Genomic DNA, 25,603 nt, shown 5'->3' with positions numbered 1-25,603 from the left:
GCTAGAAAATTTGTTGTAATGTTTTTTGGATGCCCACAATAACAAAAAGAGAAATTAACAACCATGTAAAACGGTTTGAATGAAATCCCAAACTACTGAACGACGTAAAGATTGAGTTTTTTTGCTTGATTTTGATAAAGAAAATTCGATGTATTCCGTTACAACGTGCTAATTTGCTTCTGAAAATAGATGACATGATATATGTTTAATTGCTGGATTTTAACAAATTAATTATTAATAATCGATTACAAATAAGACTAGTGACTTAACAGTCAACTTCAAAGTTATAAGAAAAACAGAAAATCTATTTATTTCAAATACAAAAACTTACTTATTTAAGAAAAAGTCGCTAAAAGTATTCATAAGTTTTTAATTTCTTTAGAATGAGTATTTCTTGGTTCTTGTATAAATTATCACGTATTATACATTTTGTTACGAAATTATTTTCTGTTGAGTGGATGTTCATTATATATAAAGGGTTCACTTTATGTTAAAATCACTCTGAACTCGTACAGTCGGAAAACAATTCAGTCATGTCTCCATTTACTTTCTTTCTGCTCTGCGTTCAAGCTTGCTTGATCCAGGTAAGCTTTGTCATCTTAATAAATTTGATTATTAAATTGATTTATGACACTCCTAGATAAACAAAGAACAAGATAAATAATTGCTTCAAATTTTGCAGAACGTGTATAGCGAATGTCGTGGACTCGGGCTCGGCCTCGGTTACGGACCTGGATGGGCCGGCGAATACGGACTTGGATACGGACCTGGTTTAGCCACTGAATTCGGTTACGGACCTGGTCTTGGCTTCGGATATGGTCTCGCTGCTCCTGCGGCTTTCGAAGGCCCAGCATACGGAGGTTCCGGCATCGGTGACATTGCGGTCGCTGGGGAGATGGGCGTCGCTGGTACCACTCTGGTCGAAGGTCAAGTGCCGATTCTCGGTGCTGTCAGATTCGGAGGAGATGTCCCGGCTGGCGGCGTTGTCTCCATCGCTGGACGCTGCGCCGGCGGCTGCGGTTGCAACGGCCCTTACATATACTGAAAAGTAACTATGTGATCAAAGTAATTTTCTCCGAATAAAGCTATAATTACATGCTGCATATGAATGTATTTACTTTTTTATTATCATGAACATATTTCTTCATTTAATGGGTAAATTTTAATACACATAATCATTATCGTCTTCATGTCAGCCTATAGACACCCTATGCAAGGCTTAGGCCACAACCATATGACCAGTCGTATCCAGCGACTTTTCGTTACCATGACAATGTCGTCCGTCCACCAAGAGGGGAAGGGGCTACTCACGATGCGTATACTGGATATTAATGCTCATTTAAGAACTTTTAGGCCCCAATGGCCGTCGGAAATATAAAAAGATATTTAAAAACTGTCTAGGCTATTGCTGTCATTAATGCGATAGATTTAAAAATGACAAATCTCAAATAAACAGAACAGTTCTGCTGGCATGTTATTTCCATTGCCAGACGCTGCGCCAGCGACTGCGTTTGTGGCAGTCTCTACCTACCTGTTTTGAAACAGAGCAATGACATTAAACATTTATCAATGGAAACAAATTAACGTGATGAACAGTTGAAGACTTTGTTTTGTTTTCAAAACGAGGTTATTAGTGAAAATTGGCTTTAATGAAATTATGATGGTATGAGGAATTAGAATTGAAAGTAACCAATCTTCGTAAATCATATCTTATCGTTGTAACATAAGTTGTGAATATAAATAAATTGAAAATAATGAAATAATAATTAAAAAAAAATCATTTTGTGTACTGGTGACTTGCAAAAAGAATAAAAGTGGTATTTCGCGGTACTTTTGCCTTGGCCTAGCAGCACAAGCGAAAAAATCGTGCACAATATGAGTAAATGAAAAGCGGATGTACTTTTTATGTTTTTTACAGTGAAATAACCGTTAAAATGTATTAAGGACTAAATATGGGCTTTACATTATTTGATTGGAGTGAGGTTGGAATCGTGGGGACTGTAAACCCCCACCAGCTTCAGTGACTCTGAGGAGGACAATGGATTGACATGACTATTCAAAATAGTACGACGTGAAAGATTGTGACATAAAAAGTTCTCAAGGGAAATATCGGGGCCCCTCCCATCAGCGTAGCAGACGATCGTTAATGAGATGTAAGTGAGTAGAGTCCTCAGAGAATCCCATGGAGTATTTTGAATATCTAGAAGACTTCACTCATAAAGCCAACACAAACAAAATAAAGTTATGGAAGGTTAGGTTTTAATTATAGACATTAGCACTCGGCTAATGAAAAAAGTAACATATTTTCTCCCGGTTCTAAAAAGTATATTTTTATACTTGATTTATATTACCAAAAATGAATACTTATTAGTACCAAGTTTTATTGTTTATTGAAAATTGTTACATTAAAACGATTCAAACATTACGTGTGCTCAAGTTTCTTTCTTTATGAGACTTAAGATCACAAAAAAGGTACAGATTTTCTGTACGCAGTTTCCATTGAAATCGCATTATGAATTCTTTAGAGGTATGACGAAGATTAAAGTTATATGATTCCGCCTATTGTTCGCCGGAAGCATTTTGCTCGCCGCAGGTCGTGTGAAAACTAGATTCTATTTTACTCTTCCACATCTAAAATGGGATGTTATACAAAAGAGATCTTATTTATTGATAAGTCTAGATTCTGTTTTAACACAGAGAGACCACCCGGATACATATATGCTAAGAATAGTATTGTTGGGAGAGCACCTTATTGTGAACGGTATAAGGTGTACCATATCGAGTTCTAACTACGACAAATTAGCTAACCGAAGTTTGAGAAAAGATTGCAATGCTTTCAGGCCCATCTATTAAATATGATTTTCTGTAAAGGCATTGCTTTCCTCACTTTTACATAGCGGTTTGTTACAAAAAACCTAAATCCGAAATAATTAAAATAAACTAAACATAAAACTAATTAAATACAAAACTTCTTTAAACACGACAAACGTCGTTATTCTTGGGAAAATGTTATTCTTCTAGTGACAAAAAAACCTCTGGTTTTTATTACGGAATAAAAGATACACACAATTCTGAATTGCAACACTTTCTTGCTACAAACAGTTAAAAGTTGGGTGGCTTTTCAAAATTTTACTTTACCTTTTACTCTTTTGAAAAAAAAAATATTATGGATATGACTAGTATTTATAATAAAACGTTCAAATATTACGGTAGTCTCTGTGGAGATATTAGTTTAATAGCTGGCATTGTGTTGCTAAGAAAATTTGAGTTCAATTAAATCTTCAATATGTTCATTTGAAAAATAAAGGGTTATAATGTTTAAAAAAAAAGTAAGCGTGTCGTGTATTTAAACTTCTGTATTTTTAAAAATGATTAAACTAGATTTTCTAGTAGACTCCACATCCGCAACCTCCGAAGGCGCGGCCGGCGATGGCGGGACCGTTGCCGATACCGGCGGCGAGACCGGGGCCGTATCCCAAGCCAGCGGCGGCGGGATAGCCCCAGGCGGGGCCGGCGAGGTCTTCGCTGATCATGCCCACGGCACCGTCACCGCAGCCGTAGGAGACGGCACCAGCACCAGCGGTAGGCAGAGCACCCTCTAGACCGACGGTGCTCAGGAAAGGCAGCTCGCCGCCGACGGCCAAGATACCTCCGATCTCGTTCTCTGAGAGCACGGACAGGCCGACGGGCGGGATGGGAGAAGCGCTAGACACAGCGAAGCCACCACCGCTAGATGTTGGCACGGCAGCTAGTCCGCAGCCGGCTCCATAGCCAGCCCAAGGAGCGGCGGCGCCGAAGGGAGCGGCAGCCATCAAAGGAGCATCATAGGCCAACTCGGCACCCCATCCGCCGCAGTAAGCAGAGATGCTCTGAAAAAAAAACTAAATTTTAATATACCATCATAAATATGTGCAACTCTTTAATGCAGAATATAACAAACTTTGAAGAACATACCTGAACCAATAACGCTTGAGCGCAGAAAAGAATAATTGCCTTGGCGGTCATGTTGTCTTTGTTTCTATAAAACAAGTGTGACATTTAATTGTTTCGTATAGTTTTTATACTGCAAACCTTTGTACACCGACAACTATTGTAAGAACATTGAGCAACCTGAAGCACAGCTTCTGGTCAATGTAATAAAACGTATACGTGACAAAAAGTAATACAATAAAAATTTCTTTGATAAACGCAATAACAAAACTGAAATATACATAGATGTAAAACAGTACGAATTAAATGTTAAGCTACTGAAATCCAGAAATTTCATATTTTTTTACTTGATTTTTTTATCAAAAATTCGTTGTAGTCCGATACAATTTACTTTTCTTAATATATTGCAAGTTTTGTATTCATGAAAATCATGTTAATATTTATCAGGAAATTTAACAAAAAATCAAGTAGTATAACAGAAAGAATCGTTGAGTTCTTAGCATTTGAGAACTTTTTTATTCTGTGAACAGTGTCACGTTTTATTCAATTATCGTAATATTTTGCAACAAAATATGTTTTTATTGACAGGATTTTTATTATATATAAAGGGCACGCTTCATGTTACAATCACTCTGAACTCGTGCAGTCTGAAAACTATTCTCAGCCATGTCTCCATTCGCCTTCTTGCTGCTCTGCGTTCAAGCTTGCTTGATCCAGGTAAGCTCTGCCACTTTGTATATATAAAAAAACATCAACAAAAATAATAGATCCATCTTAAGTAATTGAATTTCTCTTTGATTGTTGAGAGGCAAAATAAAATTTCATGCCCTTATTTTCCAGAACGCGTACAGTGAATGTCGTGGAGCTGGACTCGGTCTTGGATACGGACCAGGTTGGGCCGGCGAATGCGGTCTCGGATACGGACCTGGATTAGCAACTGAATTCGGTTACGGACCTGGTCTCGGCTTCGGATATGGTCTCGCTGCACCAGCAGCCCTCGCCGGCCCGGCTTACGGAGGCTCCGGTGTTGGTGACATTGCAGTCGCTGGCGAGATGGGCGTGGCCGGTACCACCCTGGTCGAAGGACAAGTGCCGATTCTCGGTGCTGTCAGATTCGGAGGAGATGTCCCGGCTGGCGGTGTTGTCTCTATCGCAGGACGTTGCGCCGGCGGCTGCGGTTGCGGCGGTGCCTACCTGTATTGAAAACACTAATTTGAATCGAGAATAATACTAAATAAAACTAAGTAAATCTAAAATATTTTTTATTTTCGTAATTATGTTCACTCATCCCAATAGCGACATATTGCACTGAAAGCTGCCATCTTGGTTGTTATTATACTTACATTAAAACTAAACAATTCGTAACGAGTAAAAATCAAAATGTCATTAATTCCCAGAGCCATGATCAAGTATTACAGATGTTTTGAATCATTTGTTCTCTATTTTGAGTCCGTACAATTGTTACACTTACACGTTTTTGGTATAAAAGGTTTTGCAAGAAAGAGTTTTAGAAAGAGTAAAATTGAATTTCGTCTGCAAGATTCCGTCTAACCATTGTGTTCTGTAACGAAGCGTTGCGTTTTAATTTATACCTAGTTTTTATTTCAAGCAGCCGTTTGTACATTGACATACATTGCAAATAAAAATTCTCATCACATTAAAAAATAGTTAAAATATTATTGGTAAACTTATATGTAATAAGAAGATTAAAAGTATATGTATAAAACTTTTGTCTGTAAACATATATTTTATAAAACAGTACAGTAGTTAGTTAACCGGGTCTCAAAATTCAGGCAGCTCTCTTAATCTTTGATCCTATAACTGTTTTCACTTTACTACGAATTTGGTTTGAAATAAAGTTGCTTGATTTAAAAGTTAAGGAATTAAAAGCATCGCAAAGTCAATGGAGGAACTCAACCCGATGCTTGAAGACCTCAATCGAATTATGTAACGGATGGATCTTAGAATAAATATTAATAAATGTAAGACACCCATGTTATGCTTAGCCCTATATCAGTTGCGTTTTTGATTCTTGTATATTATTTATTTACTTGTATGTGTACCTATCAAACTGTCATACCAGATAATTCCTAATTTGAAAAAGAGGACAATCATCGAATCTTACTTAACTAGGTAGCGTTCGAGCAGTGGGCAAGCCATGTGGCTTGCCGGCCATGTAGCCGCGGCAGCCTATAAGTTCCAGGATATTCTTTCCAGAATGGAGATTACAGACTGGCAAGTGCAGTGTAGACTTTCACCCAAAAAGTTGACAGATGACGTCAGAAGACATTCGGTATCCGGTGCCTCCAAAAAGTACTATAAGAAGTCTATGGGAGGGAGAGGGGTTATACCTATGTCCAGTAAGGAAATAACTGTGGCAGAATTGAATGTAGATGATTATGCTCCTTTAAAATAGGTTTTAATAGAGCATCATCATCTACCTAACTAAACAAACATAACTTACCTAGGGGTAGGTATTACGATTTTAAATTATCGCTCGGAGATTATTATCGAATAATTTATTAAAACCTTGTATATTCTACATAAAATTTTACTTCAGGTATTTTAAGACATTATTATTTTATCGTATATAAATTTAAAATACAAAAAGAAAGCCTGATTTCTTCTTAAAATAGACATATCTTAAATCTTAATTTTTATGTAATTATCTTATTTGCGCTTGTACTGGTAACAATGATTTTTAAATAGCCTGTGTTTGTTTTCAAGAACTGACAAAAAGGTTTCATTAAAAAGTTGAAAAGGTCTGAGACGTAGTTCACAAATAACTATTTTTTTTAAAAAATTGCTCGAGATTCCTGAAATAGTGCTAACTCAGGTAAAAAATTAAAGCGGTGTTATTATAGTTGACTTTGGTTTTAATTTGAAAATAATTTGTAGAGATCAATCGTGTTAGTAGACACCGCATCCGCAGCCTCCGAAGGCACGGCCAGCGATGGCGGGACCGTAGCCGAAACCGGCGGCGAGACCAGGGCCGTATCCCAAGCCGGCGGCGGCGGGGTAGCCCCAGGCAGGGCCAGCGATTTCTTCGCTGATCATGCCCACGGCACCGTCGCCGCAGCCGTAGGAGACGCCACCGGCACCAGCGGTAGGTAGAGCGCCTTCCAGTCCGACGGTGCCCAGGAAAGGCAGCTCGCCGCCGACGGCCAAGATACCTCCAATCTCGTTCTCTGAAAGCACGGACAGGCCGACGGGCGGGATGGGAGAAGCGCTAGACACAGCGAAGCCACCACCGCTGGATGTTGGCACGGCAGCTAGTCCGCAGCCGGCTCCATAGCCAGCCCAGGGAGCGGCGGCGCCGAAGGGAGCGGCAGCCATCAAAGGAGCGTCATAAGCAAACTCGGCACCCCATCCCCCGCAGTAAGCAGAGATGCTCTGAAAAAAAAACATAATTTTTAATATACCATCATAAATACAAGCAACTCTCTAATTCGAAATATAGCAAACTTTAAAGTATATACCTGAACTAAAAACGCTTGAGCGCAGAAAAGAATGATTGCTTTGGCGGTCATGTCGGCTTTCCTTCTTTAAAACAAATATAATTTTTGACTACGTTCATATTGTTTTTATAGTGCAAGCCTACACAACAGACAGCTATGTGATATTATTAAGAAATCTACAGTATCCTCGCTATTGTTAATATAAAGAATAAACATTTACGTGACAATAAGAAATGCAATAAGAATTGTTACAAAAAAAATATTTAACTACTTTATTGATACAAAACAAGTTTTCTACTAAAATTACTATTTTAACAATCGGAGCGAAAACATGCTTAGCAATAAAGAAATTAGCTATTCATTATTGTTTCATAAATTAGTCATGACCACTGTCCACGGCAAAAAAGTATCGAGTCTTAAACTTTTTCTTGCGATACTGGGACTTGGGTTAAAATTAACTTCCTAAAATTGCTCCACTAACTTAAACGTCCTGGCTTTTAATCTTAAAACTACAACTTATAACTATCTAGTTGGCCACTTGTTCCACCACTTTAAAAAAACTTAAGGGCTGTTTTTTAACTTGGTATTTCCATTAGGCAATGAAACTAAACAGCACCTAGGTCTTAAATAATTTTAACTTTAACTGTATAGAGGTATTGGTTCCAAAGCTCTGCTATAGAAACAGAGTCTACATTTACATACTTCTTTAACTCGTTTAAAAAATTTCTTTTAAGGATGCAAAAAGTTAAATATAAATAAACCAAAACAATCTGAATTGTAAATGATTATAAAAATATATTTTTTTCCGGATTGTGTTCACGTTGTAAATTACATAACTTAAAACATTCATGAGTAATTATTTTCTTCTTTTGTGCCATACTTAATTCTGTGTATAGTATCACGTATTGTAATATTTTGTTTTGAAATAACTTTTGGTAGACGGTATATTTTTAATATATAAAGGGCACGCTTCATGTTACAATCACTCTGAACTCGTACAGTCGGAAAACAATTCTCAGCCATGTCTCCATTCGCCTTCTTGTTGCTCTGTGTTCAAGCTTGCTTGATCCAGGTAAGCTTTATCATTCTATATTCAAATCCAATTTTCAGCAAAATATAACGACAATTCAATTTTAATTTTCTAAACCATATATTCAGAGAAAAAACATAATTTTATTTTTCAATTTTCCAGAACGTCTACAGTGAATGTCGTGGAGCCGGATTCGGCCTTGGATATGCACCAGGATGGGCCGGCGAATGCGGACTTGGATACGGACCCGGCTTAGCCACTGAATTCGGCTACGGACCTGGCCTTGGCTTCGGATATGGACTCGCTGCTCCAGAGGTATTCGCTGGCCCGGCTTACGGCGGCTCCGGCGTCGGTGACATCGCAGTCGCTGGCGAGATGGGCGTAGCCGGTACCACTCTGGTCGAAGGACAAGTGCCGATTCTCGGTGCTGTCAGATTCGGAGGAGATGTCCCGGCTGGCGGCGTTGTCTCCATCGCCGGACGCTGCGCCGGCGGCTGCGGTTGCAACGGTCCTTACATGTACTGAAAAGTAACTACGTGACCATTATCAATGAAACCCGACATTAAACGCACTATATGATTTTATTTCCCTTCTTTTATTTTTCAAATATAAACCGTAAACAAATATGATATATTATGTTGTGGAGGGTATAATTTAATAGACAATTTTTTATGCTCTGACTACCTATCGATTATTAAAAATGCTAGGCTGTGGTTTCCTTGTAAGAGATAACATAAAAATAACTAGTAATAAATTATGAAAAAAACTCGTTAGTAATGCGTGTCACGTAATATACGAGTATATTTCATATAATGAATTCTATGAAAAAAATCTATGTAAGCTTTGAAAGAAAGTTTTTTTTTTCTAGCTCAAAACAGTTTAATTAAAAAGAACACCATTAATATATGGTTTCAAGTGAAAGTTCTTTCTCCCTTTAAAGGGACTATGAACAAATACAAATTAGTTCTAAATATACATATAGACAAAATTACGAGTAGTTTCACAAGCTTCTTTCCCGCGACAGTATAATTATAGTGACATGCGGGATCAGCGAGTTGCAATTATTTTGATAATATTAAAAAAAATGTAAAAGAGAAATTAAATAAAAAATATTAAATTTACCATTAAATTTTAAAAAGTGTTTTCGTTCATACATAGATAAAGTTATTTTTGCTTAGTATCAGCTTTAAATAATCAGATATTTGTATGAAATTATAAATGCTAAATTGGCGACAGTCAACAACATTAGAACAAAAGTGCAGAGATTATTGTTATGTAAATAAAAAAAAAGATTTATTTATAAATGTACATGTAAGTAAATGTGTATATTTAGGGTAATTATTTAATACCTATCAATAAGTGTAGAGTTAATATCGTAATGATAATGTAGTAAGAAAAATAATTTTTAAACTTGGAACTACTACTATATATTAAAACTTAACAACATCGTTCTTTGTTAATCACCTTCAGTCAGCCACCGAAGGCTCTAACCGGAGGATAGTCAAACAAAAGTTCATTGGCGCTCTCTCGGACTATACCCGATGACTTATTAGAACTAAAACACCGCTTTGATACTTTAGAATAGATACCGTAAATAGACTGTTTCTCCACAAACTTCAAACGCATCTGGCTATTCCCCCCGCACGACCCTTAAGATCGGGAAGAAAGTCATAAAGACATCCTCACCGACCCCTTCTAAGTGTTTTCACAGCCCGAGCGTTACACCACACACGCTAGTCACTCAAAACACTGCAAGCGTTGATGCCACTACCACATAATCCACTCCACCTACGACACGTCGCACACAAAAGCGTACGATTTGTTTCCGAGGCGACTTTCCACCATCGGCTCCGCAAACAGCGAGCGCAATCCGAGGTAGGATCCGTATCGTAGGTTGCTGAGTGATCCTTGCTGCCATCCCTACACATTCATGACACTATACACTTACACGTGTATAGCTGCTGCCTTCGTGCATATGTCATCGTGCGTGTGTTCTACAACTCTTTCATAAAAGATTGCATTCGATTTTTAAAAGGTTAATTTCCTAACGAGCTTCCTTATTCGTAAATGTACAAATATTCTGGTTGTTCTTTCTATCCTTTAGCCTGTTGAAGACAAGGTCCACTTTTATATACTTTTCCTCCGCTTACTCTAATATCACCGTGTTTGCCTGAGAGACCGCAGTTTAAAAACACGTAATCGTAGTCTTTTACTTACTATCTAATCATAGTCCTAGGGGACAGATATTGTAGCTCTGGGCATGCATTTTTGCAAAGTCATCAGAAGAAAAGGAAGCTGTTACTGTTAAGATAATTCATATAAAAATTACAGAGTTATTGAATTATAGGAGTACTTATCTATATGCCTAAATTCTAAATTGTGTTTTGTCTTTAAAGAGCAGTATGGGTGATACTTCGAGCTACGAGCGTATTGACAAATGTTGAAACTTACATATTTTTCCTATTTTCAATTTTTTAGTAACACGGTACGGGTTATTTTACTGAATAATAGAAAAATAAATCTAGTTTACTTGACATGTTTCAGAACTAACGAGCCTAAGACATGATAGCCTTCTTCTCCGTGTAGCAATACCAACAGCATCGCCGCCGAAGCAGAATGTAGCTGAGTAAAGGCTGCAATTGTTGGTACTGCTATAATATTTTACGTTCAAATTACGTCAGCTCCAATGGTTTCTTATGAAAAAAATTAGTCAATAGATGACATTAAAACTTACAGATTGAAATAACACTTGGAACTTTCATTGAAATAAAATATGAAAATGCAATTAGAATATTTTATTTTCACATAACATTTGGTCAAAAGTAGTTTTTCAGTAGACACCGCATCCGCAGCCTCCGAAAGCGCGGCCGGCGATGGCGGGACCGTAGCCGATACCGGCGGCGAGACCGGGGCCGTATCCCAAGCCAGCGGCGGCGGGGTAGCCCCAGGCGGTGCCGGCGATGTCTTCGCTGATCATGCCCACGGCACCGTCGCCGCAGCCGTAGGAGACGGCACCAGCACCGGCGGTAGGCAGTGCACCCTCCAGACCAACAGTACCCAGGAAAGGCAGCTCGCCGCCGACAGCCAAGATACCTCCGATCTCGTTCTCTGAGAGCACGGACAGACCGACGGGCGGGATGGGGGAAGCACTTGACACAGCGAAGCCACCACCGCTGGATGTTGGAACGGCAGCTAGTCCGCAGCCGGCTCCATAGCCAGTCCAGGGAGCGGCGGCGCCGAAGGGAGCGGCGGCCATCAAGGGAGCCTCATAAGCCAATCCGGCACCCAATCCGCCGCAGTAAGCAGTGATACTCTGCATAAAAAAGGAAAAATATAATAATATTTACTTTAACCTTCATAAAAAAAAAAAAAACGATTTTGTGATTCGAACTACAGCAACGTTCAAACTACATACCTGGACCAAAAACGCTTGAGCGCAGAAAAGTACGATTGCCTTGGCGGTCATGTTGACTTTGCTTCTTTAAAACAATTGTAAAGTGTAATTGGTTCGTGCGGCTTGTGTAAATCTTTACTACATCAACACATATTGGGCAACGACAATTCTTATATTAACTAAAGTGTGTAAACTAAAACTGAATACATATACGTGGCAATACGAAACGTTAAAAATCGTTACAAATAATTTGTAACGATTTTTATACATTTAATTATTACAATTCTTTATTGACATAATGTTGAAATAAATAAAAATATGCTATATTTAGAATTTACACAGATATAACACGATGACAGTAAAAAAATGTCAAGCTGTCGAATATTATACGCTATAAGTTAGTTCTTAACAATAAATACGAAACACCGCAAAAAAATTATTGAGTCAAGAGACTCTTATTTTGGATTTATAAAGTGACGTAAGCAGCGAGGGATTTTTTTTTACTTTTGTGACTGTGAAACGTCCCCGACATTTTTGATAATGTGACCATATTCTACCAGAACCTTATTATGAACGAAATTAAAAAGCTTCATAGCCAGGTCACACGTTATTAGGGACAGCCGATTACGAAATATGATACCGTTAAAGAACAGACATCTTCCTTAATGAAGTAATGCCAGAGTTGTTTCTACCACTTCTCCCATTGTCTAGGCTTTTCAAAGTAATAATAATGTTAGGTGTAAATATTCGCAAGGTAACAATAAGATTACCAAACGGATCGTTCAGTCGTTGTGGCAAATGACTACCTGGTCAATGTTCCCTTTCTTGGTTCCATGCTACCAGCAACACTATAAAACAGTTTATGAAATAAATTTTCTAAGCATTCTAAGAAAGTCAATACATTGATACAATGTAAATTCAAATTTGTATTTATACATAGACTACTGCCACATTCGGAACATTGAATTTATTGACAAGAACCTGGCAAGAAACTCGATATTCACACTTTTAACATCAATTTTAAAATTTATATTGGTATAAACTGTCTATTTATCACGTTAATTTCAGCATGGTATTAATCCCAAGCACTTCTATCTATCTCCTACATAATCCTTAATATCGTATAACTTTTAATATATATAAGCTACAATATTTATATATTGCTTCAGGCATTTTATTATAGAATCGTATACCTTGTCCCAAAAAGGATGTATCAACTTCTAGTTCACGGACCCTTCCGCTCTGTGAACTCAGCACCGATGAAGCTGTAAAAGCCTTAAGGCTAACAGCATTAACATCAACAGAGAAAAAGCAAACTGTATCAACTTTATGTAAACGAAACCTTGATGTTACAAGTAAGTGGTGTTATCATGGAATAACTATCTGTAATGGCCTGAGGCAAGGCTCCCAAGAGAGCTTGTAAGGTTAGATACAGGAAAATAAAACATGATTTGAAGGAGTACTTGGGCAGCTTCACAAAGAAAATAAATGCCAGTAATTTTTATTTAAAAAAATATGGAGCCAATCGGGAACTCTAGGGTACGACGACGGCATGACGATGACTAAGTGGTTCTTCAAAACTAGCGCCACACCCTTCCTGATGGATCTCTAATAAAAATTTTGATAACTTCAAATCTTGAAAGGGAAAGTAACATTAACCGAGTACTTTATTCGCCTTTCGCAAAGGCTTTCATGTGTAGCTTAAAGTATTTCTATTATTAAAGATTTATTTATTGCTATGCTGCTGAAAGTTACTATCATTAAAAGTTGGTCTGTTTATCTTATCAAGATTTCAGTAATAAGATCCTAAGTCTTTTTTATAGTCCTCTGCTATAGAACAAAAGACCACTTTTAGAAAAAAAAGCATTCTTTTTTCAAAGTTATTAGTTTCCACAACATATCGATAAAAACATAATAAAATTATTCTTAACAAATTAGCTAAATTATTCATGAGTAGCTCCTTTGTACGATGATAGTTTACTAATCCTGCATAGTATCACGTATAACATTTAAATGTGAAATTGTTATTAGTTGAATAGATGTTCATTATATACAAAGAGCTCATTTCAAGTTACAATCACTCTGAATTCCTACAGTCTGAAAATCCTTAGCCATGTCTCTATTCGCCTTCTTGTTGCTATGCGTTCAAGCTTGCTTGATCCAGGTAAGCTTTATAACCTTCTTTCCGAGTTTAGTTTAAAATAAATCTGTCAATACAAATTTACAAATCAGTTGAAACATAAATATTATATTTGAATTTTTACTTTCATGAACAATTAAACAAATAAAATAAATTATTAAAATTTTTACAGAATGTGTATAGCGAATGTCGCGGAGCCGGACTCGGCCTTGGATGGACTGGCCTTGGCTTCGGATATGGACTCGCTGCTCCAGAGGTATTCGCTGGCCCAGCTTACGGCGGTTCCGGCGTCGGAGATATTGCGATCGCAGGCGAGATGGGCGTGGCCGGTACCACTCTGGTCGAAGGCCAAGTGCTGATCCCCGGTGCTGTTCGGAGGAGATGTCCCGGCTAGCGGCGTTGTCTCCATCGCTGGACGCTGTGCCGGCGGTTGCGGTTGCAACGGCCCTTACATGTACTGAAACGTTATTACATAATAATAGTAATTTTGAATGAATAAAACCAAGTATCAAATGCATCTTATGAATTTATTTACTCTTTTAATTCTTAAAAATAACAAATATGTTTACAATTATGAGTTTTCTCGTTTTTTTGTTACAATTTAATAAGCAAAAAATCTGACAAGTAACAGAAAGTGATCAGGAGCATTTTGAATCATATATAATAAATAAATATTTCAAAAGTCACCTATTTTTTAATACTAAATTGGAAGTTAGAAATAAACGTAATTTCGTGACCCGACGATGAAGTGACAAATGTAAAATTGTGTAAAATATTAGTAACGTTTTTTTTCGTATGACTTAACTATTTTATTTTTTATTGACTTCCACCAAATTTAATAATTCTTTCTGTCTGAGTAATAATTATAAAAGTTAACATTTTCACAAATTTTTGTAAGCTTTTCTAGACGCGGATAAGGCATAACCTATTTCTTAAAGTAGGCATCATAAAAGGATTTCGCTGCATAACATCAATATATGTATATATTTTTATATATATATATATATAAATATATATATATATAAAAATAAAAATTAAGTGTTCGATTATTTAGTCAAGTACATACACTTATTGTAGACATACAGAGTTTTACTCTCTTACAAAAAGGGTTACGCAGTATTTTGAATTTAGCTACCTTATGGAATGGTCATATTTTGCAGTAAAATAGGCAAAAAGCGCGTGGAGATAGACTAAGCATTTTTCGCTTTAGACATTTGGTTTCGTGAATACATTAAAAGAACAAGAAACCGTGACAAATGAAGATAACTCAAAAAGAAAATGCGCTGTCAATAGATAGAGGAAGTGAAAGTCCTCCGCTGTGACCTACTGTCGGCAAAATATAGGAAAACACAATATTAAAATGTTATTATAATACAGATAGTATACTACGTTAATTTTATTTCTTCTATGTTTATGTATTTTATTTACAAATCTCAATTTATTCACGATTGCGTGCAATAACGGACGGTTATAAAATGACAAAAGTACAAATAACTTGACTTCCCATTTACAATCAGGGATATAGTACGAAGTAATCTGTATATATAGATAAGCAGTACGTAGCTGAGTCAAGATGCAATTATAAGCAACCTTATAATATCTTGCCTATATTAATTTTAATTAAGACTAGAATATAATTCTTCTTTCGTTCTATGCTTCAGAAATATTTTTTTCAAAACATTTTCATATATGGAATTTTTAAACAAGGTTTTCAACACACGGTCTAAGAGGGATTAGGCAGATATCAAATATTTCTGAGAATAAATATAACATATGGTAGTCAGGAATTATTCGAAAAATGTAAATTGAATAAGGAACCAATTTCAATCTTTTTAAAATGGATGTTCTTTTAAAATAAACATTTAATAAATCGATACGTGAAATGAAAACGACAAACGCAACATTCCCTTTCTCTCTCTTTTGCGGAAGGTAACTCGATACTAATATTTATGTTTGTATATATGATTTGCAGTAAAGGCAGCTCAAATAATTTCATACAAGGAAGTTTGTAATCGATACATGTTATTAAAACTTAAATATTATGAAAAATACTTTTTGAACTTCCATTAAAAAAAAATGATAATGCAATTAGACTTTTTTATTTTCACATAACATTTGGTCAAAAGTAGTTTTTTAGTAGACACCACATCCGCAGCCTCCGAAAGCGCGGCCGGCGATGGCGGGGCCGTAGCCGATACTGGCGGCGAGACCGGGGCCGTATCCCAAGCCAGCAGCGGCGGGGTAGCCCCAGCCGAGACCGGCGATGTCTTCGCTGATCATGCCCACGGCACCGTCGCCGCAGCCGTAGGAGACGGCACCGGCACCAGCGGTAGGCAGCGCACCCTCCAGTCCGACGGTACCCAGGAAAGGCAGCTCGCCGCCGACGGCCAAGATACCTCCGATCTCGTTCTCTGAGAGCACGGACAGGCCGACGGGCGGGATGGGGGAAGCGCTAGACACAGCGAAGCCGCCACCGCTGGATGTTGGCACGGCAGCAAGACCGCAGCCGGCTCCATAGCCAGCCCAGGGAGCGGCGGCACCGAAGGGAGCAGCAGCCATCAAGGGAGCGTCATAAGCCAACTCTGCACCCCATCCGCCGCAGTAAGCAGAAATGGTCTGAACGAGAAAGGAAATTATTAATACACCGTCATAAATATAAGCCACTCTCTGAATCTAAATATAGCAAACTTCGACATACATACCTGAACCAAAAACGCTTGAGCGCAGAAAAGAATGATTGCCTTGGCGGTCATGTTGGCTTTGCTTCTTTAAAACAAATATAAAATTTTATTACTTCGTATGGTTTATATAGTGTATTCTTTTGTAAATCAAATGAATTGTAAGTATATTAAGCAATACAAAAATATCGGCTTTTGTTAACATAAGAATACAGATACGTGACAGTGCGATGCACAATGAAAATTGTTACAAAAATATTAAATGTTTTTATATACGTAAAACCGATGTCTGCTTAAATTTATATTAAACTTTCTCGTGTGACAAAAAATAATAAAATATTCGAAAATACCTTGTGATAAAAATAATAAAATTTTATTTTGTACGTCCTAAACTACCTTTTCCATTATTTCTTTGTACCTCTGCGGCGCAAATTATATTTCTCAAATTCGTTATATTTTTATTTAAAGTCATACATCCTGGTTATACTGTTTTTTTTATTTACAATAAAGAATAAATAAACCAGAGAAAATAAATATTTAGCACATGAATGATAAATCATAATATTTCTTAATATGAGGTAATAAACAACATGTTAAAAATTAAAAATTCTGCCGCAAAACAGGTCTAAGTCGAGAGTGATACAATTTTAACATTATTAAATCATCAGAAGATATTTAAAAATACCAAGCGAGTTCCTACATGTTAATAATCAAGGAGTTGCTGGAGTTTCATCCACCATTTCTTATCAAGGCATGTGGTGGAACTTCTAAAGTCGTAAATGTACCGTTAAAGGAAAAAAAAACTCAAAAGGACACTTGGCATTGTCCGAAAGAAAATGACTTTTTAAATATTAATAATTATTTAAAACTTTTTCTTTACACATACATATATGGATGAAAAAACCGAAACTACTCTAATACTGATATCCCGGCTGGTAGTCTTTTTAAAAGTATAAATACGTTTACTTTAATTTAAGTGGCCTTGAAGGCTTGCATGTTCAGAATAACATTATGCATTTCCCAGAAAGTGTGATTGATATGTATAATATAAATAAAAAAATAATTTAATATTCAATTTGTAATATCGTATATATTACATAAAATTCTTGATAATTATGAAAAGCTCCTGTTCTTAAATAAAATAAAAATATATAAATGAACATCTGTGCACTATAGTTTCTAAACTGTAAATTACTTAATATAAAATAGCGTACCTTGAGAATAAGCCTCCAAGCTATTTTAATGTTTATTGAATATTTAATTCAGTCTTTTCAAAAATATGTTTCGCTGAGTTTGTTTAAATTTTTCATGTCAGGTCTGAGGCATTTATCATCCAAACGGGTAGGTACAACCCTTGTCATCAATGAGATATAATCCATTCAATTTGAATATGTCTTTCCGAAGTTATTTATATATAAATAACTTTTATTTATGTTACATTATTTTAACAAATTAGAACCTAAAGTATTCTCGCGTAACATGTTTTGTACTTTGTCGATTTCTTTATTCTGTGTACTGCATCACGTATTGTAATATAACATTGCGAAATTATTTTTTGTTGATTGGAAGTTCATTATATATATAAAGAACACACTCCATGTTACAAGCATTCTAAACTCAAGCAGCTTGAAACTAATTCTTAGTCATGTCTCCATTCGCCTTCTTGCTTCTTTGCGTTCAAGCTTGCTTGATTCAGGTAAGCTTTATCATTCTATATTCAAATCTAATTTTCAGGAATATATATCGAATTCTATTTTTATTTTTAAGACCATATATTTAGAGAAAAAAATATATTTTGCAATTTTCCAGAACGTCTATAGTGAATGTCGTGGAGCCGGATTCGGCCTTGGGTACGCACCAGGATGGGCCGGCGAATACGGACTCGGATACGGACCCGGCCTAGCAACTGAATTCGGTTACGGACCTGGTCTCGGTTTCGGATACGGACTCGCTGCTCCAGAGGTATTCGCTGGCCCAGCTTACGGAGGCTCCGGCGTTGGTGACATTGCAGTCGCTGGCGAGATGGGCGTCGCCGGTACCACTCTGGTTGAAGGACAAGTGCCGATTCTTGGTGCTGTCAGATTCGGAGGAGATGTGCCGGCTGGTGGCGTTGTCTCCATAGCAGGACGTTGCGCTGGCGGCTGTGGTTGCGGCGGTGCCTACATGTATTGAAAAGAGTGATTGAAATTTCGTTCAAGAAGAACACTAAATAAAATTTATTTCATCCAAAAATTTTTTTGTATTTTATTAAGTATTTTTTTCTAATATCCTGTTAGTCGGTTTGCTTTGCAGGAAACTACCGCGATGCCGACTGCCGAGAAAAAATTATCTGTACTCAAATTCTACCTTCAATTTTAATCAGAACTAATATAGTGGTCGCTACGATATATAACATACTTGTCATAAGTAAGCTCTGTGCTGTGAATGCTTTATTATTAGTTTAGATTAGGCCAAGTTTCCGATAGTACGATTATTTAATAATCAAAGTGTAAAATCTTCCGACAAATTTCGTCAGTTTCTTGTCTCATGTCTCTATATTTTGATCGTAAATATCCATAAAATAAGATGCATAGAAACGTTGAATCGTAAAGTAACTTATACAAAAAAAATTATACTAAACAAAAGAATTTAGAGATTAGGTTATTTTAGATAGAATATTCATCATAGTTTCAGCCCATACACGCCCACTGCAATGCAAAGGTGTCCCCAAAAGATATCTATGGAGGGATATACCATAATCGCCACGCTTGGTACGCAGTGTGGTACTATGGTACGCAGAGGCTGCTCATCCTCTGGAAACTTGTGCACAGAGGCAATCCTATACAATTTATACACAAAGTGTAAATTATTTATAGGACAGTATCCGGGAATGGAATCCGAGACTTACGATCGCGATTCTCAGTCCTCTATCGCTGGGCTACCACTGCTAATGACAGACAAAGAGACAGAGAGTGCAAATGATTTGTATTGCCTGTTTTAATTGTTACTCACAAATATGTTGCCTTTATAAACTTTTCTTCGGAACAGCAGCTTGTAAAGACATGTTAGCGGAAATCAGGTGCTCTGCGTAGAAAATTGGCGAACTGGTTCCCTAAAGGTTATATAGGCAAATTTTCTTGAATGTTGCTCCCGCAGCAAAGAAAAAAAATATCGCGGTAATGAATACTAAGAAAGTTTCCAATGATTACAGAGGTTTGTCCGTCCCTCTGTCGAGCGACGAGCTTATGGTTTAACATGTGGCCATCTTCTTGTGTAAGGTTAACGAAGGTTGCTAACTTCGAGATAATACGCGTACCGTTTTCTGTTTTTTTTTTCAGGAAGACGAGACTGTAATTCGTATGTTACTCGACTGAAGTTGATTTTTGATAAGCTTAATCTGCTTATATTTAATCATTTTACTCCTCCAAAGTTTTGATTTATTTTGCTATGTCCTGTTAGAAATTCTTAAAGTATTAAAATTCACGGATTCTTTAATGATAGTATTTTCATCGAAAATATTTTTAAGTTCATAAATCACTATTCATTTAATAATAAGGCCACGGTCTCGCCGCCGGTATCAGCTACGGCCAGCCATCGCCGGCTGTACTATCGGAGGCTGCGGATGTGGTGTCTACAAAAAAAATTGGCTTAATTATTACTGGAAAATACAAAAGTTTAAATGCATGTGAATAATTTTTAAACAATACACAAAACTTTTGAATTAATAACTTAAAATTCAACGGTAAATAACTTCACACGAGAATATAACGCAAGTTAGCAACGAAGTATCAAACATAAAGACTAGTCTAATGTAGTACGTTGAGTTACGAATTAATTACATTTATTTATAAAAAGTTTAAAAAAAAATTTTAAACAGCTCCGTGCCGTTTGATTGACTGTAAAATTTGTTTGCAAATAAATATCGCTATTAAAAGATAAAGACATGGAACATATATATAAATGTATATATAGTATTATTTTAATACTTAAAACAATTTACTACATAGTATAAAAATTTAAACTATAAGCGAACTTGGACAACTTAATCTTAAATCATACTCTACCATCTAATGGTGGTACATTATGTCTCGGACCACTTAGAAAGTTTTTGGAACAAAATGTTTTATATATAAAACGCTGAGAGCTTGTTATTTATTTTTATAATAATTTTGTAGCACTTCTATAAACTTGAAATCCTCAACACGTTCGTACACTTCGCTACAATTTTCTTGTATCCACCAAGGTAACCCTTGCTAATGACTCATTTGCAAAACAGCCTCATTTTTGCAACATTTGACTTCGTCTTTTTGCCTAAAATTAAAAACGAGCTTACGGAGCTAAAATTTTCATTGACAAGTGAATAGGTCGCTTGATTTTAAAAATGAAAGACACTGAATGGACACTGAATGGAAGAGATTTCATAAAACTGTTTTGATAGTCTCTCGTATATAACTGACATTGCAAGTCCAATAAGGTTCGGGAGTAGAGACCACGCATTTACAAGCGCAGCATACGACATTAAAAAAAGGTGTACGAGCAACTTTGTAAAGATCATTGTAAGACGCCGGATGCAAGCCGCTTCCTAGAGGAAGTATTACGACTGAAAATAATAATGATAATGATAAAAAATAGTTAAAATCAATTTTAATAAAATTGAAATTGACAATATATATTTTTTAATATTACATATATGAAACCATTTGTATCCTAAACATTTTTGCACTAATTACTTGTATCAAATCGTTAACGAAACTTTGTGTCTCGCCGGTGCCATCTACTACAGTTGCTGCCACGGTGCCTAAAGATGTCTATGGGGGATATACCACAATGGGAACGCTTGGCAGATGGGTTGGCGATCGCAATGTGGTATTATGATACGTAGAAGATATTTGATTGAGAGCATTGGCAGTCCTGTATAATCAATGCTCTAAGTGTGAATTACATAATATTGCATCCCAGAAATCGAACCCACGGTATATGATTCCAAATCTCAGTGTACAGGCTACTACTACTTGATTCTTATTCTTGGCTACGGTACCTTCAATCTAAGTTAAATATATATATATAGTTATGAAGGTTTTAATATTTACGTTTTCTCTTATAATACAAAAGTTTATTCGTTGCGAAGTAATCAATTGTTTAATTTTTAAACCGATCGACTGTTTCAAAACTAAATACTTCATAGACGGTCGTTCGATTCAAAATTAAATCAGTTAAAAAGATTAAGAGATCTGCGTGAAGTTTGCGAGCCGCAATTTACTAACAACCACAGGCTACGGTTTTGTACTAGAGTAATTAATTAAACGATAAACTAAAAAACCCTGTCTCTCTATCTAACATAAATGTAATATTATTTAAAAATATTTTATTCAACCTCAAATATATCAGTATAGTAAAAATGAAAATAATGACTATCCTTAAAATACACATAAGAAAAATCGGGACAAATGTCAATGCAAGATTATAAGCAAACTTCAAATTAGAACAAAGAAAATAGTTGCGTTTTACTGCATGTTAACGTAGTGGTTGAACGGATGCTTGTAGAGGCAATTTTATTTAATACTTCATAAAGCACTTTGTTGCAAAACTTGTCTTAATAAATAATTTAACGGGCTAAAAAGAAAGCACTAATCATTTTAAGCATTTGTTAACTTTGATTTCTCCTTAAGGAATATATAGATTTTCATTCAATAATAGGTATTGTTTTGTTCTATTGTAAGTATAATAACAACAACAACAACAACAAAAGCTTAAAGCGGAACATGTAACCAAGGAATTTTTTTTAAACTCTGTTAATACAATAAAAATAAAAGTAAATTGTAGATAGTCATAAGTTTTATTTAGTGTTCGATTAACTTTCGATTGAAACTCCGATTAATCATTTCAATACATGAAGGGACCGCCGCAGCCGCACCCGCCGGCGCAACGTCCTGCGATAGAGACAACGCCGCCAGCCGGGACATCTCCTCCGAATCTGACAGCACCGAGAATCGGAACTTGGCCTTCGACCAGAGTGGTACCAGCGACGCCCATTTCGCCAGCGACTGCAATGTCACCAACTCCGGAGCCTCCGTAAGCTGGGCCAGCGAATACCTCTGGAGCAGCGAGTCCGTATCCGAAATCAAGGCCAGGTCCGTAACCGAATTCAGTTGCTAGGCCGGGTCCGTATCCGAGTCCGTATTCGCCGGCCCATCCTGGTCCGTATCCAAGGCCGAACCCGGCTCCACGACATTCACTATAGACGTTCTGGAAAATTAAATTAAATTTTTCTCTCAACAGTTGACTACAGAACTCAAAATTCAATTACTTAAGGTGTATTACTTTTTATTGATGGATGTTACATATAAATATTGTGATAGCTTACCTGGATCAAGCAAGCTTGAACGCAGAGTAACAAAAAGGCGAATGAAGACATGGTTGTAGATTATTTTCTGTCTGAGTTCAGAGTGATTGTAACATGAAGTGAACCCTTTATATATAACACAACCAGCCAAGAAAGAATAATTTCGCAACGTATTATTTCAGTACGTGATACAGTATACAGAAAAAACAAAAGAACAAAATAAATTGCTCAAGAACATTTTAACTAATTAAGGAAATGTTTTTTCTTACCATTATAAATTTTATTTTTAATTTTTCTATTTGTCAAAAATTTGAGTAACTTCGGAATTACATAATCAGGATAGTTTAAATATCTCTCTATGAATTACATTCATCTCTCTATCTATTGACGTCAAAATGAATGATGTGAAGATCCGGTAAAAGAAACTCCGGACGATATATATTTATAAATAGATTGAAGATAGTTATTTAATTGACATTGAAATATCCTGGACACTTTATTCCTAAAGAGCGGATCATGTATGAAGTCATTTTCAGTTCAGTAAACCTAGCGCACGTACCATAAGGTTCTATGATGTATTTTTTTATTTTAATAACAGGAGCTTTTTAACATTATAAGGAATTTAATTGTTAAAGCGCTGATATAGGCCACTGTAAGTTTTGAAACTCCGTAAAGTCGAGTTATAGTTACACGGAATTAGTTTCTTCTTTACATTATATATATCATTTTTTCTTATATATCATTTTTTCTTTCGTATTTACATTATATATATCGCCCTTTCTGAGGAAATCAATAAAGTTTTTGTGGACATACGAAGCCTAAAGGTCTAAGATTTAAGGCTTGGTTATAAGCACCAGAGTGTCTGGCACCGGCTGTCTTGCCCATATATGTATGTGTAAATGATTTTTTATAGACATTTTCTTTTGCAGTATCCTTTTGTGATTTTTTTACAGGATAATTTGAAAAGAAGTGGCGGACGTAACTCCAGAAATATTTCGTTAATTAATATGTGAAAGCCTGTCTAGTATAATGAAATATCCTCTGCAATTTACATGGTTTAATTTAAGAATAAAAAAGACAACTTTCGTGACGGGGAGTTTTATTATATAATTTGTAATTTATTGTTTAATATTAATTTCATATTAAGAAATGTCTTGGGTCGAACGGAAACTAAAATTATGATAAATTAATTTAATTTTGGTACAAACGGCATTCTAATTTCTTAAGGTAATTTATACTAAATTAGGTGGAAATATCGAAAAAAGTAGTTCAACGGGCGTTCAGAACCGTAACGTAATTAGTTCATTTTCCAATTATTTGAAAATTTTTAAATTTTTGTTTCTGTGAGAAAAAGTTAGAAAATTGAAATGTTAAATTAATATTTGTTAAAATATATAAAAAATATATTTATGTTACAACTCTTATCATATATCGTTTAGTCACGTATGTGTGTATTCTAATATTAACAAGAGCCGAGGTGATTTATTTATTGCCTAATGTTGTGTACAATAGACGTCAATTAACTGTATACGCACTATATAAGCCACACGAATCAATATAACATTACACTTGTTTTAAAAAAGCAAAGCCAACATGTCCGCCAAGGCAATCGTTCTTTTCTGCGCTCAAGCATTCTTGGTTCAGGTATGTAGTTAGAAGCCTGTTATATTTCGCGTTGGAGTATTGCATTATTTTTAAGTCATTATTAATACTTTTTCTATTTATTTTAGAGCATCTCTGCTTACTGCGGGGAATGGGGCGCCGGATTGGCTTATGAAGCTCCCTTGATGGCCGCTGCTCCCTTCGGCGCCGCCGCACCCTGGGCTGGCTATGGAGCCGGCTGCGGACTAGCTGCCGTGCCAACATCCAGCGGTGGTGGCTTCGCTGTGTCTAGCGCTTCCCCCATCCCGCCCGTTGGTCTGTCCGTGCTCTCAGAGAACGAGATCGGAGGTATCTTGGCCGTCGGCGGCGAGCTGCCTTTCCTGGGCACCGTCGGTCTGGAGGGCGCTCTGCCTACCGCTGGTGCCGGTGCCGTCTCATACGGCTGCGGCGACGGTGCCGTGGGCATGATCAGCGAAGATCTCGCCGGCCCCGCCTGGGGCTATCCCGCCGCCGCTGGCCTTGGATACGGCCCCGGTCTCGCCGCCGGTATAGGCTACGGCCCCGCCGGCCGTGCTTTCGGAGGTTGCGGATGCGGTATCTACTAAACTGATAACTTCTGACCAAATGATATTTTAAAATAAAAAAGTTTAACTGCATTTTAAAATTTTATTTCAAAGATAGTTCCAAAAGTTATTTCAATAATTTCTAACTTTTAATGTCATGTTTTGATTAAAAATGTCTTTATATGAAACCATTTGAGCGGACCTAATTTGACCAAAACGCATACATTTATATACATTCTTTTTGTAAAAAAGCTATCACATCTTCTTATTTGTATTGTTTCTGAAGATGGTAATACTGTTAGCCTTAAGGCTTTTACAGCTTTATCGGTACTGAGTTCACGGAGCGGAACGGTCCGTGAACTAGATACTCTTACTTGTGTATCTAATTAGGCTACTTCCGGCAAAATATCGTGAAAAAAAGAATGTATTATTTCTTCTCTTCGAGAAATATCATTTCATTGAATGTTATTTTCAGATATCTTCCAT

General features: G+C 36.6%; 11 protein-coding genes across 11 annotated transcripts; 6 read left to right on the top strand and 5 right to left on the bottom strand.

Annotated features, from left to right (window-relative positions):
• The first annotated feature begins 533 nt into the window (after positions 1-533).
• Positions 534-1,045, top strand: LOC137922852 (chorion class A protein L11-like). The gene is made up of 2 exons (XM_068765943.1): positions 534-584; positions 683-1,045. The coding sequence occupies exons 1-2, from the start codon at positions 534-536 to the stop codon at positions 1,043-1,045; spliced, it is 414 nt and encodes a 137-aa protein (XP_068622044.1).
• A 2,341-nt stretch (positions 1,046-3,386) lies between these two features.
• LOC137923025 (chorion class B protein PC10-like) lies at positions 3,387-4,005 on the bottom strand. The gene is made up of 2 exons (XM_068766146.1): positions 3,955-4,005; positions 3,387-3,869 (listed from the first exon to the last, which is right to left on the bottom strand). The coding sequence occupies exons 1-2, from the start codon at positions 4,003-4,005 to the stop codon at positions 3,387-3,389; spliced, it is 534 nt and encodes a 177-aa protein (XP_068622247.1).
• Positions 4,006-4,596: 591 nt separating this feature from the next.
• On the top strand, positions 4,597-5,133 carry LOC137922817 (chorion class A protein L11-like). The gene is made up of 2 exons (XM_068765897.1): positions 4,597-4,647; positions 4,771-5,133. The coding sequence occupies exons 1-2, from the start codon at positions 4,597-4,599 to the stop codon at positions 5,131-5,133; spliced, it is 414 nt and encodes a 137-aa protein (XP_068621998.1).
• Positions 5,134-6,840: 1,707 nt separating this feature from the next.
• On the bottom strand, positions 6,841-7,460 carry LOC137923024 (chorion class B protein PC10-like). The gene is made up of 2 exons (XM_068766145.1): positions 7,410-7,460; positions 6,841-7,323 (listed from the first exon to the last, which is right to left on the bottom strand). The coding sequence occupies exons 1-2, from the start codon at positions 7,458-7,460 to the stop codon at positions 6,841-6,843; spliced, it is 534 nt and encodes a 177-aa protein (XP_068622246.1).
• Positions 7,461-8,409: 949 nt separating this feature from the next.
• Positions 8,410-8,943, top strand: LOC137922829 (chorion class A protein L11-like). The gene is made up of 2 exons (XM_068765915.1): positions 8,410-8,460; positions 8,581-8,943. Exons 1-2 carry the CDS (start codon positions 8,410-8,412, stop codon positions 8,941-8,943), a joined length of 414 nt encoding a protein of 137 aa, XP_068622016.1.
• Positions 8,944-11,248: 2,305 nt separating this feature from the next.
• On the bottom strand, positions 11,249-11,884 carry LOC137923021 (chorion class B protein PC10-like). Its single transcript, XM_068766143.1, has 2 exons — positions 11,834-11,884; positions 11,249-11,731 (listed from the first exon to the last, which is right to left on the bottom strand). Exons 1-2 carry the CDS (start codon positions 11,882-11,884, stop codon positions 11,249-11,251), a joined length of 534 nt encoding a protein of 177 aa, XP_068622244.1.
• A 2,041-nt stretch (positions 11,885-13,925) lies between these two features.
• LOC137923020 (chorion class A protein Ld2/Ld41-like) lies at positions 13,926-14,346 on the top strand. The gene is made up of 2 exons (XM_068766142.1): positions 13,926-13,976; positions 14,125-14,346. Exons 1-2 carry the CDS (start codon positions 13,926-13,928, stop codon positions 14,344-14,346), a joined length of 273 nt encoding a protein of 90 aa, XP_068622243.1.
• A 1,739-nt stretch (positions 14,347-16,085) lies between these two features.
• Positions 16,086-16,705, bottom strand: LOC137923019 (chorion class B protein PC10-like). The gene is made up of 2 exons (XM_068766141.1): positions 16,655-16,705; positions 16,086-16,568 (listed from the first exon to the last, which is right to left on the bottom strand). The coding sequence occupies exons 1-2, from the start codon at positions 16,703-16,705 to the stop codon at positions 16,086-16,088; spliced, it is 534 nt and encodes a 177-aa protein (XP_068622242.1).
• Positions 16,706-18,275: 1,570 nt separating this feature from the next.
• On the top strand, positions 18,276-18,802 carry LOC137922685 (chorion class A protein L11-like). The gene is made up of 2 exons (XM_068765711.1): positions 18,276-18,326; positions 18,440-18,802. The coding sequence occupies exons 1-2, from the start codon at positions 18,276-18,278 to the stop codon at positions 18,800-18,802; spliced, it is 414 nt and encodes a 137-aa protein (XP_068621812.1).
• A 3,690-nt stretch (positions 18,803-22,492) lies between these two features.
• LOC137922686 (chorion class A protein Ld2/Ld41-like) lies at positions 22,493-23,027 on the bottom strand. Its single transcript, XM_068765712.1, has 2 exons — positions 22,974-23,027; positions 22,493-22,855 (listed from the first exon to the last, which is right to left on the bottom strand). Exons 1-2 carry the CDS (start codon positions 23,022-23,024, stop codon positions 22,493-22,495), a joined length of 414 nt encoding a protein of 137 aa, XP_068621813.1. The 5' UTR covers positions 23,025-23,027.
• Positions 23,028-24,545: 1,518 nt separating this feature from the next.
• Positions 24,546-25,159, top strand: LOC137923018 (chorion class B protein PC10-like). Its single transcript, XM_068766140.1, has 2 exons — positions 24,546-24,596; positions 24,683-25,159. Exons 1-2 carry the CDS (start codon positions 24,546-24,548, stop codon positions 25,157-25,159), a joined length of 528 nt encoding a protein of 175 aa, XP_068622241.1.
• Positions 25,160-25,603: the final 444 nt, after the last annotated feature.

Source organism: Battus philenor, unplaced genomic scaffold (assembly GCF_028537555.1).
Source record: "Battus philenor isolate CCGP_79_NKW_IND1 unplaced genomic scaffold, ilBatPhil1.0.hap1 SCAF_20, whole genome shotgun sequence".
NCBI lineage: Eukaryota > Metazoa > Arthropoda > Insecta > Lepidoptera > Papilionidae > Battus > Battus philenor.
The sequence above is the reverse complement of the archived record's forward strand: the minus strand, read 5'-3'. Positions and strand labels throughout refer to the sequence as shown.

Bases quoted from the DNA above. Each gene is read 5' to 3' on its own strand.
- LOC137922852 (XM_068765943.1), top strand. From the start codon at position 534: ATGTCTCCATTTACTTTCTTTCTGCTCTGCGTTCAAGCTTGCTTGATC. The intron at 585-682 runs GTAAGCTTTGTC...CAAATTTTGCAG, and splicing joins TTCAAGCTTGCTTGATCCAG to AACGTGTATAGCGAATGTCG.
- LOC137923025 (XM_068766146.1), bottom strand. From the start codon at position 4,005: ATGACCGCCAAGGCAATTATTCTTTTCTGCGCTCAAGCGTTATTGGTT. The intron at 3,870-3,954 runs GTATGTTCTTCA...TTTTTTTTTCAG, and splicing joins CTCAAGCGTTATTGGTTCAG to AGCATCTCTGCTTACTGCGG.
- LOC137922817 (XM_068765897.1), top strand. From the start codon at position 4,597: ATGTCTCCATTCGCCTTCTTGCTGCTCTGCGTTCAAGCTTGCTTGATC. The intron at 4,648-4,770 runs GTAAGCTCTGCC...CTTATTTTCCAG, and splicing joins TTCAAGCTTGCTTGATCCAG to AACGCGTACAGTGAATGTCG.
- LOC137923024 (XM_068766145.1), bottom strand. From the start codon at position 7,460: ATGACCGCCAAAGCAATCATTCTTTTCTGCGCTCAAGCGTTTTTAGTT. The intron at 7,324-7,409 runs GTATATACTTTA...TTTTTTTTTCAG, and splicing joins CTCAAGCGTTTTTAGTTCAG to AGCATCTCTGCTTACTGCGG.
- LOC137922829 (XM_068765915.1), top strand. From the start codon at position 8,410: ATGTCTCCATTCGCCTTCTTGTTGCTCTGTGTTCAAGCTTGCTTGATC. The intron at 8,461-8,580 runs GTAAGCTTTATC...TCAATTTTCCAG, and splicing joins TTCAAGCTTGCTTGATCCAG to AACGTCTACAGTGAATGTCG.
- LOC137923021 (XM_068766143.1), bottom strand. From the start codon at position 11,884: ATGACCGCCAAGGCAATCGTACTTTTCTGCGCTCAAGCGTTTTTGGTC. The intron at 11,732-11,833 runs GTATGTAGTTTG...TTTTTTATGCAG, and splicing joins CTCAAGCGTTTTTGGTCCAG to AGTATCACTGCTTACTGCGG.
- LOC137923020 (XM_068766142.1), top strand. From the start codon at position 13,926: ATGTCTCTATTCGCCTTCTTGTTGCTATGCGTTCAAGCTTGCTTGATC. The intron at 13,977-14,124 runs GTAAGCTTTATA...AAATTTTTACAG, and splicing joins TTCAAGCTTGCTTGATCCAG to AATGTGTATAGCGAATGTCG.
- LOC137923019 (XM_068766141.1), bottom strand. From the start codon at position 16,705: ATGACCGCCAAGGCAATCATTCTTTTCTGCGCTCAAGCGTTTTTGGTT. The intron at 16,569-16,654 runs GTATGTATGTCG...TTTCTCGTTCAG, and splicing joins CTCAAGCGTTTTTGGTTCAG to ACCATTTCTGCTTACTGCGG.
- LOC137922685 (XM_068765711.1), top strand. From the start codon at position 18,276: ATGTCTCCATTCGCCTTCTTGCTTCTTTGCGTTCAAGCTTGCTTGATT. The intron at 18,327-18,439 runs GTAAGCTTTATC...GCAATTTTCCAG, and splicing joins TTCAAGCTTGCTTGATTCAG to AACGTCTATAGTGAATGTCG.
- LOC137922686 (XM_068765712.1), bottom strand. From the start codon at position 23,024: ATGTCTTCATTCGCCTTTTTGTTACTCTGCGTTCAAGCTTGCTTGATC. The intron at 22,856-22,973 runs GTAAGCTATCAC...TTAATTTTCCAG, and splicing joins TTCAAGCTTGCTTGATCCAG to AACGTCTATAGTGAATGTCG.
- LOC137923018 (XM_068766140.1), top strand. From the start codon at position 24,546: ATGTCCGCCAAGGCAATCGTTCTTTTCTGCGCTCAAGCATTCTTGGTT. The intron at 24,597-24,682 runs GTATGTAGTTAG...TATTTATTTTAG, and splicing joins CTCAAGCATTCTTGGTTCAG to AGCATCTCTGCTTACTGCGG.